This window comes from Phascolarctos cinereus, unplaced genomic scaffold, assembly GCF_003287225.1.
Source record: "Phascolarctos cinereus isolate Bilbo 61053 unplaced genomic scaffold, phaCin_HiC Scaffold_2;HRSCAF=192, whole genome shotgun sequence".
NCBI lineage: Eukaryota > Metazoa > Chordata > Mammalia > Diprotodontia > Phascolarctidae > Phascolarctos > Phascolarctos cinereus.
In genome coordinates this window covers 77,027,556-77,044,231 of record NW_027555625.1, presented here as the reverse complement: position 1 = coordinate 77,044,231, position 16,676 = coordinate 77,027,556, and the positions used below count along the sequence as shown (strand labels likewise).

The 16,676-nt window shown below is 40.1% G+C and overlaps 1 protein-coding gene across 1 annotated transcript in view; it reads right to left on the bottom strand.

Moving 5' to 3' along the window:
• The window catches only part of ADAMTS18 (ADAM metallopeptidase with thrombospondin type 1 motif 18), a 194,379-nt gene that overhangs the window by 57,145 nt on the left and 120,558 nt on the right, over positions 1–16,676 (bottom strand). The window contains exons 11-14 of the mRNA XM_020964912.2: positions 13,494–13,666; positions 3,807–3,937; positions 3,472–3,595; positions 775–1,019 (exon numbers count right to left, since the gene is read on the bottom strand). Coding sequence (XP_020820571.2) covers positions 775–1,019; positions 3,472–3,595; positions 3,807–3,937; positions 13,494–13,666 — 673 coding nt within the window. The remainder of the gene's footprint in view (positions 1–774; positions 1,020–3,471; positions 3,596–3,806; positions 3,938–13,493; positions 13,667–16,676) is intronic.

Below are 16,676 nucleotides of genomic sequence, written 5' to 3'. Positions count from 1 at the left end.
TACTGGATATCTGGGCAGTTAAAGGCACAAGATTAGAGGTCAGCAAAGAGGTTAGGATATGATAGGTAGGTTTGAGAATCATTTGCAAAGAGATAGTAATTCATGGGACCTGATGAGATCACCAAGTAGTATCTAAAAATGAGGAGTTGGACTAGGTCACCTCTAAGTTCCCCCCAAGCTTAAATCCATGATCTCTGTAATTCTACACTCATCTTTATCAAGAGCCAGAACTTTGGATTTCTAGTTCAATGCTCTTTCCCCTGGGGGTATCACATGGTGCCTTCTGCCACACTGACCACTGCCTAAGGAGAATGTATAATTGAGACCCCATCTAAGGGGTAACTATCCACCAAACAGAGACTTTCTGAAGAGTGGCCCAAGGATATTTGATGCTGCTCTCATCAGTGAGGTATGATGAGGAAAAATTTATATAACTGTATGAAAGTCACAGAGAACTTTGTGAGGTCCACTCATTAACTAAGGCACTGGATTATTATTGTCTGTCTTCTAAACAATGGAACCCTTGCCAACAAATGGTGGCATCTATTTGACCCATCTATTATCATTGACAGAACATGAGCTCATATAAGGTAATCTGAACTCCAGATGGAATGATGGGAAGCTTTATCAATCCTGAATAGAATCATAGCCCAGTGGGGTGGCTTTTTTTTTAATCCAGTCTTTAATCCATCTGAGAACCATAGTGCAGAATGATAGGTGTCCAGGCTGATTTTGTAACAAACATGAATGTCAGAATCAATAGAAGAAGCTTACTTCAAAGACCAGTGTCTCATTTGTGGGTCCTGCTGCATACAGACGTTCAGGGTGATTCTGAGGACGCTGGTAATCAAACACAGTCCCAGCAAATTGGAACTCCCCTGGCCAATCAATAGTCCAATCTCCTGTGAGATAATACTTTTTATTCAGGTTGCAAATTGCAAGATAACTTGTAGATATCTGTAACTCCTGTATTTCAATACTGCGTGCTCCCACTGGAATGGTTACAACTGGATAATATTCTAAAAGAAAGAAATTAAACATTTTTTGTTGTTTTCTGCTGTCATGGTAAAATAAAATGATTCATTCTCCGTTTCTACTTAGTATTTTAAAGATGAATGTCCAGTGATAGCAATAAAAACTATGCTTTGTTGTTTAAGAAGTACTTTACATAAATTATGTCACTTGATCCTCACGACAACGCTGTGAGACAGGACAGGTGTCATTATTCCTATAGTACAGATGAGGAAACTGAAGCTCAGAAGGATGAAGTGACTTGACTAAGACCACACTATTAAAGGACCACAGAATCACAGAATTCAGAGAGACCTCAAAGAGCATCTAGTTGATTCACTCTACATCCCTAATAAGTGGTCATTTAGCCTTTAATTGAAGTCCTTGTCCTCGGATGAGGAACCCAGTTCCTACAGAGGCAAACCATGCTACCTTTGGAAATCTCTGTTAATATGTTTTTCTTCATATTGAACTTAAATCTACTTCTTAAATTTAACTTGAACTTGAATTTAAATCTATTACTTGAAACTTTCATCAATGGCTCATAACTCTTCCTTTTGCCACCAATTCCATTACATTCCATGTAACATTCATGAAGTGCCTCCTAGGTACAAGGCACTGTGCCAGGCTCTACTGATACAAAAACAGAAACGAAACAGTTCTTGTTCTGAAGGAGTTTACATTCTTATGGGATAAATGTCAAGCAGAGCAACCTAATCCCTCTTTCATATGAGAGCCCTTCATATGCTTTAAGACAGACACTATGTGCTTCACTCCCCCCCCCCTTCTTCACATCTCAAGCTAAATACCACCACTTTTGTAAATCAATCATCACATGGCAAAGCTTCCATTCCTCTTCCTCATCCTACTTTCTGTTCCACCTCGTCAATATCCTTTTAAAATATGGAGCTCAGAAATAATCACAATTCCTGAGGAACAATTAGGAGAGAGAGAAGTAGAGTGAAAGTTTCACCTCTTTCACTCTTTAATTAACGCAGCCTACTATTAAATTAGCTTTTTTTGGCTTCTATGTCACACTATTGACTAAGCCCACATCTGTTGCAGAAGAACTGTTATCTAGCCATGCCTATCTTATACTTGAAGCTAGACACAACAGAGAGAACTTGTATTCAAATCCTACCTTGGTCTCATACCACCCATGTGACCTTGGGCAAGTCATTTTACTTCTCTTGGCATGGTTTCCTCATCTGTAAAATGAGGAATTGGACTAGGGGTAGCTTCTAAGGTTTCTTCTAGCCCTAAATCTATGATCCCTGTGCCTCCACACTTATGTCTATTAAATTCCATCTCATTAGATTCTAGACTGTCATTCCCTACAAGCATTTATTTGTTGCCTACTATATGCCAGGTACTCTGTCAGGTGCTAGCATTACAAAGAAAGGCAAAAAACAGTCCTGCTCTCCGGGAGCTCACATTCTAAAGGGGGAGACAAATGCAAACAACTCTGCACAAACCAGACACATATGGGATAATCAATAGGAGGAAAGTGCTAGCATTGAGAAGGTTTGGGAAGGGTTTCCTGCAGAAGATGAGATTTTAGCTGAGACTCGAAGGAAGCCAGGGAAGTTGGGAGGCAGAGATGAGGAGAAAGAGAGTTCCAGGCATGGGACCCAGCCAGGGAACATGCCTTTAGTCAGCGGATGGAGTGTCTTGTGTGAGGAACACCAGGGAAGCCCGTGTCACCGGATCCCAGAATACACAGAGAGGGACTAAAGTGTAAGAAGATTGAAAAGGCAGAAAGGAGCCAGGTTGTGAAGGGCTTTGAGTGCCAAAGAGAGGCTTTTATGTTTGATCCTGAGGACTATGGGAAGCTAATAGAGTATGGGGTTAACACGGACAGACCTTTGCTTTAGGAAGAACAGTTTGACAGCTGAGTGGAGACCTGAAAGAGAGACTGACTCAACAGCAGGCTATTACAACAGTTCAGGTGAGAAGAGATGAGGGCCTGCCCCAGGGTGGTAGCCTGTTGGCCTGACCTATCAAGATCTTTTTAAGATCCCGACACTGTCATCCAACGAGTTTACTATTCCTCCCATCTGCCACCTGCAAATTTAAATTCTAGTGCTTCCATCACCTGTCTACTACTCTCTTCATAACATACCAAATAAATCAATAGTCAACAGGTTCACTTTCTGAAGTGATGGTTACCAGTTCTCTTCTAAGAAAGCAGTAAAACAAATAAAAATGCATTTTACTTAGATAATGCTGTCATTTCTAGCTTCCAGATTTCCTTTAAGCACGGAAAAGCAATAGTCTATGGGTTCATTTTCTAAGGTTCCCTCCAACTCTGACATTCTGTAAGGCTCTGTTATTCTCTCTACGGCACAAGTCACCAAATCCCAACTCATCAATTTGCTCCATAGGCTAGCAAAAATCCCAATTTGTTTCCCAAAAGAAAACTAGATACATGGCCACTTACTGATTGAAATCATATCTTACCATTTGCTTTATGCTGGTCAAGGTACAGGCCTTTATAAAACTTGCAGGTTGAATTATCTCCTTTGCAAACACCACAAGCGTCCAAAGTTGTTTGGGAGCCCAGTTTGTGATCACATCCTACTGGCTATAATGAAAAACAAAACAAGACAAAACTTTATGCGTCCCTTATCTTATCTGTTCCTCACGTAAACAAGCATTATTATCTGCATTCTAAACATTAGGAAACTGAGGCCCAGAGAGGGAAGCCATTCAAACACAGGTTTCCTTAACTCTGAATTGGAGGAACAGATATACACATACTCCTGTGCACCTCAAACAAGTAAATGGTCTCTCACCTCACATACGCCATCAATGCAAACATCATTTTTCTTTGGGGAACAAGGAGTGCCATCTTTCACCTTGGAAGACATCGCAAAAAAAAATTCAAAATTTTCAGCCTTGCAGTAAAGCTTGCATCTATCCTTCTCTGAAAACAAACAGACGGAGAGAGAACAGAGTCAAGAACAAACACCATGAGCTTAACCTGTAAGTTATCAAATTACCTGATCCATGCAGAATTATCAAGACCAAGCTCATGCATGCTTGTCTGGAAGTTTTGGGGAGTCTCACAGTTAGTTATCCAGAATGCACACAGCACTTTAAAGTTTGTAAAGCACTTTACACAGGTTATTCACTTGATCCTCACAACTCTGTGAGGCAGGTGCTATTATTATCTTTATTTTATAGATGAGGAAACTGAGGCTGAGAGAGAGGTCAATTGACTTGCCCAGGATTGCACATAGGAAGTGTCTGAGGCAGAATTTGAACTCAAGTCTTCCTGACTCCACGTTCAAGATATTCTATCCACTGTACTTCCTAGCTGTTTATATAAAATGTCAGGATACAAAGAGTAACTCAAAAATAAAAATCTACGCATAGCATAGGTGGAGAGTGTACCGTGGGGAAACTGACCCTCCCAGGGCTATGCACAGATACCCTGCTTATTTCCAATCCAGTCTCATGGAAATCTTGGGGAGCTATTTTCTGGTCACAAAATAAATCTGAGGTTTGTACTGTGTGATGAGGAAAAGGTCTTCTAATCGGCTATTGAGTCAGAACTATTCTGGAAGTTCCTGGTTTGGAACTGAATGTACATACAAAAGGTATAATCCTCTAATCTCTCACGCCTTCATCTGTGGTTTCAAGGAGGCAAGATTATTTTAAGCTTCTGAGGTAATGTAAGGAAGGGTAGCTGTCATGTTTATTGTCTCTATTGTTTGCTCTTTCCTGATTTTAGCTAAATGACTATTCCAAGGTGGATATGTCCAGACATCAACATTATGAATTCAGGAGATCTGGAGGTCTCATCAGAAGTCCAACTAACGATCCAAAATGATAAATCGTGGCTACTAGAAGAGTAGTGGCCAAGAGACACGGAAATGGCTGTAGCAAAGGGGAGAGACAGGCACCTGAGGGAAATGGTAGCTTCAGGGAATGACACTCTCCCATCCCCAAACTGGAGAGAAGTGGCAACTAGGAACTCTTGAAAGACATCAATCCCCATTTGCTGAGGCCTCCGTAAAAAAGAAAAAGGATTCCAAGGCCAGGAGTCAGGACATACTCCTTTGTTACACACACACACACACACACACACACATAGAGGTATGTATGTATGACTACTACTATATTCTCCCCAGGAACTTTGTATGTACAAAGAAAGAGGATGACCCTAATTTGGAATGAATCTTGTACCAAATGTTCCTGATATACTTTCTTAGTAAATATATTTTCTGAAAGCTAATTGATGTCTATTGAATAACTAATGGGAAGCACACTGGTAGGGGCTTCTGAGTGATAATACCAGAAACCTCCAGGACTACACAAAAAACCCTGAGAGGGGTAGTCAACTATCTTCTAGGGACCTAGCCCACCACTGTAAGTGGGATTTGGGGAAATGACCCTGCAACGAGTCTACATAAATGCAAATTAAATAATTTATATAGAGAGAGCCTTGCGTGAGGAGTCTGAAGTCTTAGGTTCCAGTCTTGCTTCTGTCAGAAGCAAAATTTTTGACCCTGGGCAAGCCTTGTCTTTTCACTGGCCCTCAGTTTTCTCCTCTGTAAAAGGTGAAGATTGGATTATATTATTTCTGAAGTTCCTTCCAACCCCAACATTCCCAGCTCAGTGTTCTAAGATAACATTTTAGGTTCTTGGTTCTAAGATCTCTTCTGGCTCCAACATTTTAGCTCCTCTCTCCTTCTCCAGGTACATAGTGATAGGATTTGTCCAAGCAAGCTCTTCTTTTGAGTGAGTGATGATTGCTGGCTAACTGCATGAAGAAAACTTCAATCACACATTCCATTTTAGGAGAAACTTTCAACACCTTCATAGAAAACTGTTTCCACACTAGTGTGAATATAATACAAGGGAGTTTGAACTACACGATTTCTAAGGTCTGTCTGGCTCTAAGTTTCATGATCCCCTTCTAAGCTTCACAACATCCCCAGCAAGTGGTCATCCTTTCCCCGCTTGGACACACCTCTGGCAACAGAGAATTTATTGCCTCATGCACCCATTCCATTGTTGGACAGCTCTGTTAGGAAGCTTCTCCTTCAACTGAGCCAAAAATGGTGTCAGTCATTATTTCGACCACTTGTTCCTAGTTTTTGTCCTCTGGGGTTAAGCAGAATAAATTTAATCCCTCCTTTAGGGAATGAAAATAATGCAATTCCCCTTAAGTCTTGCCTTCTCCAGGTTAAAAAAAAAAAAACAAACCCAATCCTTTCAATATATTCCCCATATTATATGTTTTTACTGCCATCTCCAAGGATTGAAAGATAGCCTCATTTATATGTCTTCTTCCCCCATTAAAGTCTGATTCTAATACCTTAGCGCAAGGTGCTGGGGTTGTTTTTTAGACCTGCTTACACTTCACTGACTTTAAAAATAATGATAGCATAAATTTCTGTAGTAATTTGAGGTTGATGAAATTGTAATAATTTGAGGTTGATTCACAATAGCTCTATAAAGTAGTTACTGTAGTTCTTATTTTACAGATGAGGAAACTGAGTCTTTGAGCAATTGAATAACTTGCTCATGGTCACAGATGATAAAACATTTGATCCAGAATAAAAACCCATGTTTCTTCTGATTCCACTGTATCATGCTATACCCATCATTATCTCCCTGTTAGGAGAAGGCATCAAGAGGGCTTTAATGAAAGATGATATTCACTGGTACAGTAATCACCTGTGCAGAAACTGAGGGTATAAACATGATGGGAAACATTTGAGGAAGGTTTAAAAAGAGACAAAAGACATCTTATCCATCCAGGAAGTCATTTCTGTGAGCATCTGTGAGGTTTAAGGGAAACCTTGCCTTCAAAGAGCTTAGTGCATCATCGGGCTCTTCAGCCACCTTCATGCCTTTCCTCCTCACCTCTCACCTGACTCTCCAGCTCCTGCTTTGGATTCCTTGCTCCTGATTGGGTGAAGAGAGTTTTAAATAAGTTCTCTGACCTAAACCCACCATGCCACTGCTGTTCTCTAACCATCTCCATACCATGCCACTATGTGAGTACTCTTCTCCTTCCTTTGCCTTCTAGGCTTTCCCCCTCTAGCTCTGGGAATATTCATCAAAGCAACACTACCATTCCTGGAAAGGACATGCCTACTAATTGCTCTACAGCTCTGTTCACCACCCTTGTGACTTTCTAATCCTAACACTCTTCTCCCTGGCCACTGCTCCCTTATTCTTGCTGTCTTCTCCTATTAGAATGTAAACTCCTTTAGGGGAGGAACTATTTTTCTTTTTGTCTTTGTACTCCCAGAGCTGAACACAGAAGACAGTAAGGCTTAATAAACACTTTTTCATTCATTCTTTCAAGACATCAACATATCTGATGGCAAAAGTTCAGAGAAGTTGCAAAATTTGGTACCAACAGGAGAAGCAAAGATGATTAGTCTTTAGAAGACTTCAGCAAAGAAACAATCAAGTTTTTTTTAAAAAAGATGTTTTATTAATGATTTTAATATATATGTATATATATCACTGTCATTTCTCAATGATTTCATAACCCCCAATATAATGTTCCCTTATAAAAAAATAGAGTTAAGCAAAACAAACAAAAAAAACCCTATTAGTTATGTCTAACAATGCATGCCTTTGTTGGCATCTAGAGCTCATAATATTCTGTTCCTAGTTCCAGTCTCACGTTTTTGTTTCCCTTCACATTGCAATGAACTTTGCCCTAACTATTCCCTTATTTCTGCTTACTTTGCTCTACATGAGTTCATGTAAATCTTCCCAAATTTCTCAGAATTCTCTTTTTTTGTCATTTTGTGATCAGCCAATAAATATTTTTAAGTGTCTACTACATGCCAGGGACTATACTGAAACAGTATTCCTGTGCCTGAGTGCAAATGTGACCTCAGATACTTACTAGCTGTGTGACCTTGGGCAAGTCTGTTTTCTCTCTGTTTGCTTCAGTTTCCTCAACTATAAAATGAGGACCTCATTTAGATATTACTTGTAAAGCACTTAGTACAGTGTCTGGGACATAGCAGGTGTCATATAAATGCTAACTACTATTATTATCATCATTATTATTACCTCAGTTAGTTCAGCCATTCTCCAATTGATGAGCAACTCTAGTTTCCAGTATTTTTTGCTACCACAAAAACTCCTGCTACAAACATTTTGTATGTTTGAGACCCATCCCTCTCCTGTCTTTGACCTTGTTGGTAGGTATATTAGCTACCTGGTTGGGACTAGACTTTACAAAACTGTTGTTGAAAGATGTCCTCAGGAAACTGAATGCCATGCACTTAAAATGACTGAAGTTTTGCCCCAAAGAAGACATGAGAAAATATCCCTCCCTCCTTTCTTTGCTGAGTCAAAGGAACTACAGGTATGAAACATGGAATCCATTGTCAAACTGGGTTGATGTACTGATTAGTTTTGCTAAGCTGCTTCTTCTCTTTCTCTTTTCATTCTTCCTTTTAGTAGATAGCTTGCCAGGTAGAAGAGAAGAATGAGATACAGTGGAAAATAAAAATGATGAAAAATAAAAGAGGGCAATAAAATAAAAAGAAATGTAAAGAAGGAAATATGGCCTCAATAAAAGTCTGGATATTCTTCCTTAACTCTGGGCTCAGGTAGTAACCCAAGATTCTTCCAAAACAATGGCAAGCCTGCTCCAGGCTCCCAAACTCTGCTTTTTAAATACGTCATGTGTTCATTATTGCTTCCTTAGAAGTTTGATTCCACATTCAGCAGATGGGGAGAAACTTTGCATTCATTTACTGTTGTTATTTTGGTTTATTATTGTTGCTGGAGAGGGTTCCATCCCTTGGGGCTTTGGTGTTTCTTTCAGTGGTTTTTTTTCATTGTTTTGACTTTTACTCCAAAATAGTTTTTTGTCATGTTCTTTTCCCACAGGGTCTTAGCTGCTAGTGGGTCACCTCAATATTTTATTATCTTTTTATTATTATAATTTATTGGAAAAATTTTTGTTCCCCTGAATAAATCTGTGTTGTGTACACACACACACACACACACACACACACACACGGAGTCCAGCTACGTGGCACAGAGTCTAGTCATAACTATATTAGTCAACTCAGGTTGTATTTCTTTGGCATTTTGCTGGATATTTATCCTTTCCAGAAGAAAAAGAAAATATCATGCAGGATTTCTTCCAGTGGTGGTTTAAGAAATTAGGAAGAAGGAGATAATTAACATAGGACTGGAGATGGGCAGCTTTTGGATGCCATGTTTTAGGAAGGATATTGACAAGGTAGAGAATGTATATAAGAGCATGATCAGGAAAAGGAGACTTGAAACCATGCTATATATAGACTAGTTGAAGGAAATGGTGGTGGCAGGCTATAGCCTAAAGAAAAGGGGACTTAAGGGAGTTCTCAATCAATCAACAAAAATTTATCAAGTACCTAATATATTTCAGGAACTATGCTAAATACTGGGCATACAAAGACAAAAATGAGTCTTACCTTCAAAGAAGGTGGAGACAACATGGATACATCTAAGTATACATAAAATTTATACTGTGTCTCCAGGCAATGATAGTACTAACATGCAGCAGTTAGATGATGCAGAGAGTGGATAGAATGCTAGACCCAGAGTCAGGAACTGCCTCAGTCACTTATTGGCTATGTGATCCTGGGCAGGTCTCTTCACCTGTATGCCTCAGTTTCTTTACTATAAAATGGGGATTTAAAAAACCCAAACACCTCCCAGGTTGTTGTGCTGATCAAATGAGACAGCATATATAAAGTACTTTCTTTGCAAGCCTTGAATTGCTATATAAATGCTAGTTTTTTATTATTATTATTAATTATTTAATGAAGATTATACTTGTTCTGCTTAGCCCTCAAGAGCAAAATTAGCAGCCCTTTCTATCAGCTCTTTTTCTTTAAAACAAGGTTAACTTTTCCACTGTATTCCAGTCATGGGTCCTCTCACTTCAAGTCTTGATAACAAGATCATACTTATGTCTTGGAATTAAAACTCTTAAGCTTAACTTGTCTGTAACTCGTATTCTTGGTGTTTAGGCATCTGAGAATTACACCCAATCTTCTACCCAATGAAAGCTGAAACTAGGCCAGTGTGGCTTATGCATTGTCCTAGGCTGTTTAATTCTGAGGGTACTGAAAACCTGTGCAGGCTCCACTCTGCTTCTTCACCTCCCGGTGCCTCCTAACCCAGGGTCTTTACCACAGAGAGAAAAACAGAGGAAAGGAATATGACATGCCATATAGCTTCAACCCGAGGGTGAGCACAAATTGGTGAGGCCAGAGGGTGGTGGGAAATAACCAGACCCCAGGATGCCAGGGATGGCAGACATGATGAAAGAGAAGGCTAACACTATTCTCTACCCATCCATCTCTCTCAGCTCTCCAGGACACATTTATACAGATGTCTATCTCTCCCTGTCCATGCTCATGGTGAACAAACTTAGCCCCATAAAAAGTCTAGCAAAGAGCCAAGCCCCTCCGCCAAACTGTGGAGGTGCTGGGAGAGTTGGCTTAAGGTGATACCACTGAACTGGGCCAAGTAGACAACCCACCCTGACGACACCACTGGGACACACACATACATATACACATACATACCCATTTCTCCTCACACCCATCCCTGACAGAGGGAGAAGGAACCACTAAAAGAGTACCTGGTCTCACCTCCACCAGGTTCCTGGGAAGGGGGAGGATAACACTGTCCTGCTCCCCCTTTCCTCCCCACTCTAAAAAGATGATTTGAAAACATGTTTCATGCCATTCTTCCTGGGCAGCTTGTGTTGCCCCGAGTGCAAATATTGATAGTTACTGCTCTGTCTTAGGTCCTTCCTCCTGTGATTTACTCAAGTCCTCCACTTTGTTTCCTTTTAATAATCATACTTTATGTGATGTCATAGCTACTTTCTTTCATAGCTCTTTGAACCTCTTGGGTTTTTTGTTTTGTTTTGTTTTGTTTTGTTTTTGTCTTTTGGCTAGGCAATGGGATTAAATGACTTGCCCAGGGTCACACGGCTAGTAAGTGTCAAGTGTCTGAGGCCAGATTTGAACTCAGGTCCTCCTGACTCCAGGGCCGTGCTCTATTCACTGTGCCACCTAGCTGCCCCAAACCTCCTGGTTTTAAAACATAAGATTCTATAATCAGGGCACAGCAAATCCCAAAGTAAACAGCATCATCTGACAGTTCCACAGCTAGGGAAAGAGGATGAACTGATAGGCTGGTCTACCTAATCATGTCAAACCTCTCTTTAAAGTTCAAACTCCTCTGCCTGTCATTCAATGCTTTGTACATTCTGGCACCAGCTTACTCTTCTAGCCTTATCTCCTATTACTTCACTCCACATACTATATATACTCCAGCTAAACTGGATAACTCTGTCCTATGAAAAGCCCCCTCACACCTTTGCCTTAGTTCGCATTGTTCTGTGATTCTAGGATATCCTTCTTTCCTTTCTTTTTACCTCCTGAGTTGATGCCCATTTTTTAATGTTCAAACTCACACAAAACATCTTTAAGAAAGCCTTCTCTGATCCCCTGGAGAGTAAGAACCGTCTTCCTCAGACTTGACACGACACTCTGTTTGCACCTCTAATGCACTTGTCACATAAATGTAAATCACAGTTATCTGTGTTTGTGATTTATCTTCCTAGTAGACTGTGAAATACAAGTTTCCCTAGAAACTACAACCCCTCAAGTGCCAAGCATAGTGTTCTGTACACAGTAATCACTTAATAAATGTTTAATTGAATTAAAAACAGTAACTTTTGACAATCTCTATTACTATTCCCATTACTGTAACTGTTTCCTCACCTGTAAAATGGGGGTGAGGGTGGTGAGGGAGACTTGATGAACTAAGATCTAAATCTAAGTTTATTTTGAGTCATATTGTTTATATAAATTCCTTATACAACTTATATAAAGCTGATTATAAGTCTAGAGCTTTAGACTTTAGAGGTCACCTAGTCCAACCCCTTCATTTTATAGACGAGGAAACTGAGGCAGAAATAAAGTAACTTGCTTAATATCACACCAGTCCAGTCATATTTCTACTATATCATGCTGCCTCATGGGTATCCATAGAGATGAAATAATGACTCTGTTGAAGCCTTGAAGAATGAGTAATCCACTGACATGTACTTTGTTGAACATGCTGCAGTCACTAGGCATATAGAATTTCATGAGATATTTTGGTTGGACAAGTCATATCAATTTATAATTAACATTCTCAGGAGACTGGTCAGCAGAAATGTCAGCAATAAGTTTAGACACAAGGATGTTCCAAAGGAAATTGTGGTTTACTGCTGTAGGACTTGAGAGGCATCTTATCAAAAAGAAGTGTAGAAAAGCAAATAAAATCTCATGGAATGAAGGGGGGGGGGCCACAAAGTCCAAGGGAATAAGAGGTAACTCTGAATGCAGTTACCAAGCCAAATACAGTAATTTCTTCTGCTTGCTAACCATAGCTACTCTTCATACAGTCCTTTACATGCCATGTGTAGATTTCATGATAGCCCCCCCCCTGACAAAAGAACTTTGAATAATGTTTGTTTATATGTGTCCACAATTGGCAGTGCCAAGAGACAGACATGTCCCAGCATGGTGCACAACAGAAGGAAAGGTGACATCTATGGGGAATTCCATTTAGTGGGAGGTGGGAATGAGATACCAGAAGAGTTCTAGCAACCAGGAGGTTCCTGGTGGTTTCAAAACTGTCCATTCTTAATATTCTAGAGTCCAATCTGGTTGGAATTAAGAGTGAGAAATGGTCTCTGACAGTATGCTGAGGACGCTAGCCCTCATGCAAAAGTTCCTGTTACTCTCTGGGGAGTCAGCTGGCTCACTTGGACCCCCAAAGCTGTCTATGGAATCAGAGAAGTTAGAGATGAAAGAGACCTTAGAAATTACCAAATACCAGAGTCCTGACCCCTTTGGGTGTCTGTGGGATAGATTTCAGGCGGTCTGTGAACTTAGGCGAGGAAAAAAATTACAACCTTGTTTTCAGTAACTTCCAACAGAAATTTGCCTTTAATTATGAATGTAGGCACCAAATCATTGTTCTGATAAATGGCCCACAGGCTTCAGTAGACTTCCAAAGGGGTCCATGACACACAAAAAAGTTAAGAATCTGTGATTTAGTGCAACTTTCTCATTCAACAGATGAGGAAACTGAAGAACAAAATGGGAAATTGAACTGCCTGTCCTAGCAAAGAGAAGAAACTTGCTTAAGGCCACACAGGTATTATTATTTAAGCCACAGAATCCAGATTCAAACCTAGACCTTTTGCCTTCACATTCAGTGTTCTTTCCATCAAGTAGGCACCGGGAGGACCCGTCAGGAGTACCAACTTACAAACTGGGGAATCGTCTCCCTTGGGAAAAGAAATAAAATAACTGTCCATAAGGCTTAGTTATCCCCTGCATGCCAGAAGCACCCTTACTGAGGCATTCACATTTCCAAATAGAAGTAACCAAAGTAAAGGAGTTCAGTTTCTGCTATGAAAATCCAATTACCTTCCACTTTAGTATAAGGTTTCCACTGGTAGTACCATCCTCGGAAAGGCTTACTGTTATACTCAGCACACTGCTGGGCACGGAAGTCCACACTACTGGCTGGACAAGGGTGAACACTGCACAGTTGATACAGGCGACTAGACCCTGAACAGAACTTGCCACCATGTTGTGGTCTAGAAATAAAAGAAAAAACATTAACACTAATAAACCAGATTAAACTGATAAATAAATGGTTTTATCTATAGATGCTCAAATGTAGATGGATCACACTTGTCTACTCTCCATCCTTTTCTCTGCTCAGGGCGGATGGAGGCCAGATTTGTGGTCCATCCAGCTCAGAAGGGAGTGTCTGACAGTAGCACTATGAGTCAATACACCACATATTTAATCTCCCTGCCATTCCTTCAAAAGGTCAGGGATGTCCACAAAACTCCTAACCATCACTGGATTACTGAATGGTAGAGCAGGAAGGGAATTCAGAGATTATCTAATCTGATGCCTTCATTTTCCAGGCTTTAAAACTGAGGCTCGGGGAGGAAAAGGAATTTGCCTAAGACCACGCTAAGTAACAGAACCAGGATTCAAACTCAGATCCTTTGACTCCACATCCAGAGTAGGTCTTGCCCATGAACCAGCTTCTCCAGTTCAATTTTTTACTCAGCTATTGAGACTTCCAACAGACTCCTTCCCATTGGCTTGATCTTCTGAACTTCACTCCTGGGGACAGCTCTTTTTATTGCTCTCATTCCATCAGTTCCCCTGCCCAGTTTGACCTCTATTCTCCTCTTACTCAGGATACTCAGAACTCTGGCCTTAACTTCTAACTTACACTTCGCAGGAGCTCTTTCAGAAGGTATTTCCCTTTAGATGTCATTTTAAATCTACCATGAGCACTAGCCAATATTCTCCCATTCCTCCATCCCTAAGGAAATCACTTCACCCACGAACTGCACTTTGTCCAGGATGAGGGTTTGTTCTTTGGCTTTTGTTCAAACCCTTGCCCATGTGCTGACCTCGCCCTCCACTTGATCTCTGGCTACATGAATTCTTACCCATCCTTCATGTGCCAAATCAATACTCGTTCCTCCATGAAACTCTCCCAGATTCCCCTAGTCACCAACAATTCTTCTTCTATCCTCCTTTCTACCTTAGACCTTGAACAGCATTGTACCTACATTTACCTTTCTTGTAAAATTATGACTTATTTTGTATTCAAGTCATTGGATTATCTGCTTCCTATGGTTGTTGTGAAGTAAGCACTTCACAGATCCAAAGTACTATAAAAAAGGAGTAAATATGGAGGCTAGAGATGTGGAATATATACACTGCCAGCTGTGGTTCTTGGGTTAGTTTTTTTTATTGTTATAAGAAATGACTGAATGATATGGGACATGGATTAAAGAATATTAACTATGGTGTAAAAATGAAAGGTAAAAATCAAACTTTTTTTTTAAAGAGAAAAAAAGAGGGAGTAGTATTATTCCTTCCACATACTTCATATTCCATCTGAACAGGAAAACTGTCCTTTGGGATAGCCCTGTGGTTGTGTCTTTGGTCTCACTTTTCTCTATGCCTGGAATGCCCTGCTTCTGCCTTCACCAGCTGAATTTCTACCATCTTTAAGGCCCAGCTCAAATGATCAGGATGCCTTCCCTTCTACTTGGAATGTCCCCCCTCAGACTTTGTATAGTGCTTTGCTTCTACTCTCTAGTGTGCTCAACACATTTAATAATAGTATTTATATAGCACTTTAAGGTTTGCAAAGCATTTTACAAATATGATCTCATTTTATCCCCACAATAACTCTAAGAGGTAGATGCTATATTATCATCCTCAATTTTACAGATAAGGAAACTGAGGCAGGCAGCGGTTAAGTGATTTGCCCATGGTCATACAGTTAGCAAATGTTTGAGATTGAATTTGAACTTAGGCTTTTCTTACTCTAGGTCTGGGGCTTTATCCACTGCACTAACTAGCTGCCTGTATTATTACATACTACAGTTCTCTATGTCATAGTCTTCTCCTTAAACATGAGATCGAGAACCCTGTCTTAACCAAACCTTGTATCTTCCCAATGCTAAGCATAGCACTCTTTACACAATAGGTATTGAATAAAGAAGGAGCACAGTAAATAGAGTGCTGGACCTGGAGTTAGGAAGACCTGAATTCAAATATGACCTCAGATACTTACTAGTTGTATTACCCTGGACAAATCATTTAATCTCTGTCTGCTTGAGTTTCCCCATCTATAAAATGGATTGTTGTGAGGATCAAATGAGATAATATTTGTAAAACGCATTGTGTTTTGCATTAGAGTAATATATAAATGCCAGTTCTTATTAAAGGTTTTATTTTTTGTTTTTTTTTAATTGAACTTTGGCAAAGCAAATATCAGAACTCCAGAAACCCAAGCTGAAAACAATCAATCACACCACCCTTGATTACAGAGAGGCCCATATTCTTGGAAGGGCATGCCATCTGTTCTTAGCATCCCGGTGCTCATTAAAGGGAGCTAACAAACATGGAGGGCCTGCCTTCCAAGAAAGGATGCATTGCTAGGGAAATGCACCTGGATTCCCCAACCTAACTCTACTTGCAAGCAGAGTCAGCAGGACAGCCCAGAACTATCTTGCTTTGTCAGGACTGTGTTTTTAAGACACGCTGGAGCAAAGATTTAAATGCACAGCTTCCATTGAGTCAGAGAGGATGCCTAAACATTTGTGAAAATATTGCTTTTAGTGTACATAGGAAAACCTTTAGGCATTAGAGGAAACATGGACAAAACACTATTGAGTGCTTCTTACATTCAAGGCCCTGTGCTATGTGTTGTAGCTATAAAGATGAAATACAATAGTCCTTGCTCTAAAAAAGCAGGTAGATTAATAGCTAATACCTAAGTGACTAGGAATGTCCCTTTCTATTTACTCTGTATGTATCTTAGATATAAGATATATGTTGTCTCCTCAATTAGAATGTGAGCTCCTTGAGGGTAGGGGCTGTGTTTTTACATTTTCCTTGGATTTCCAGTGTTTAGCATAGAACCTAGCACATAGTAAGTTCTTAACAAATGCTTGTTGATTGCGAATAGCAAAGGAAAGGCCTAGACAAAATACCATAAGGAGATAGAGGACACTTTTACCTGGGGAATATCAAGAAGGATTTCATGGAGGAGAAGGACTTCAT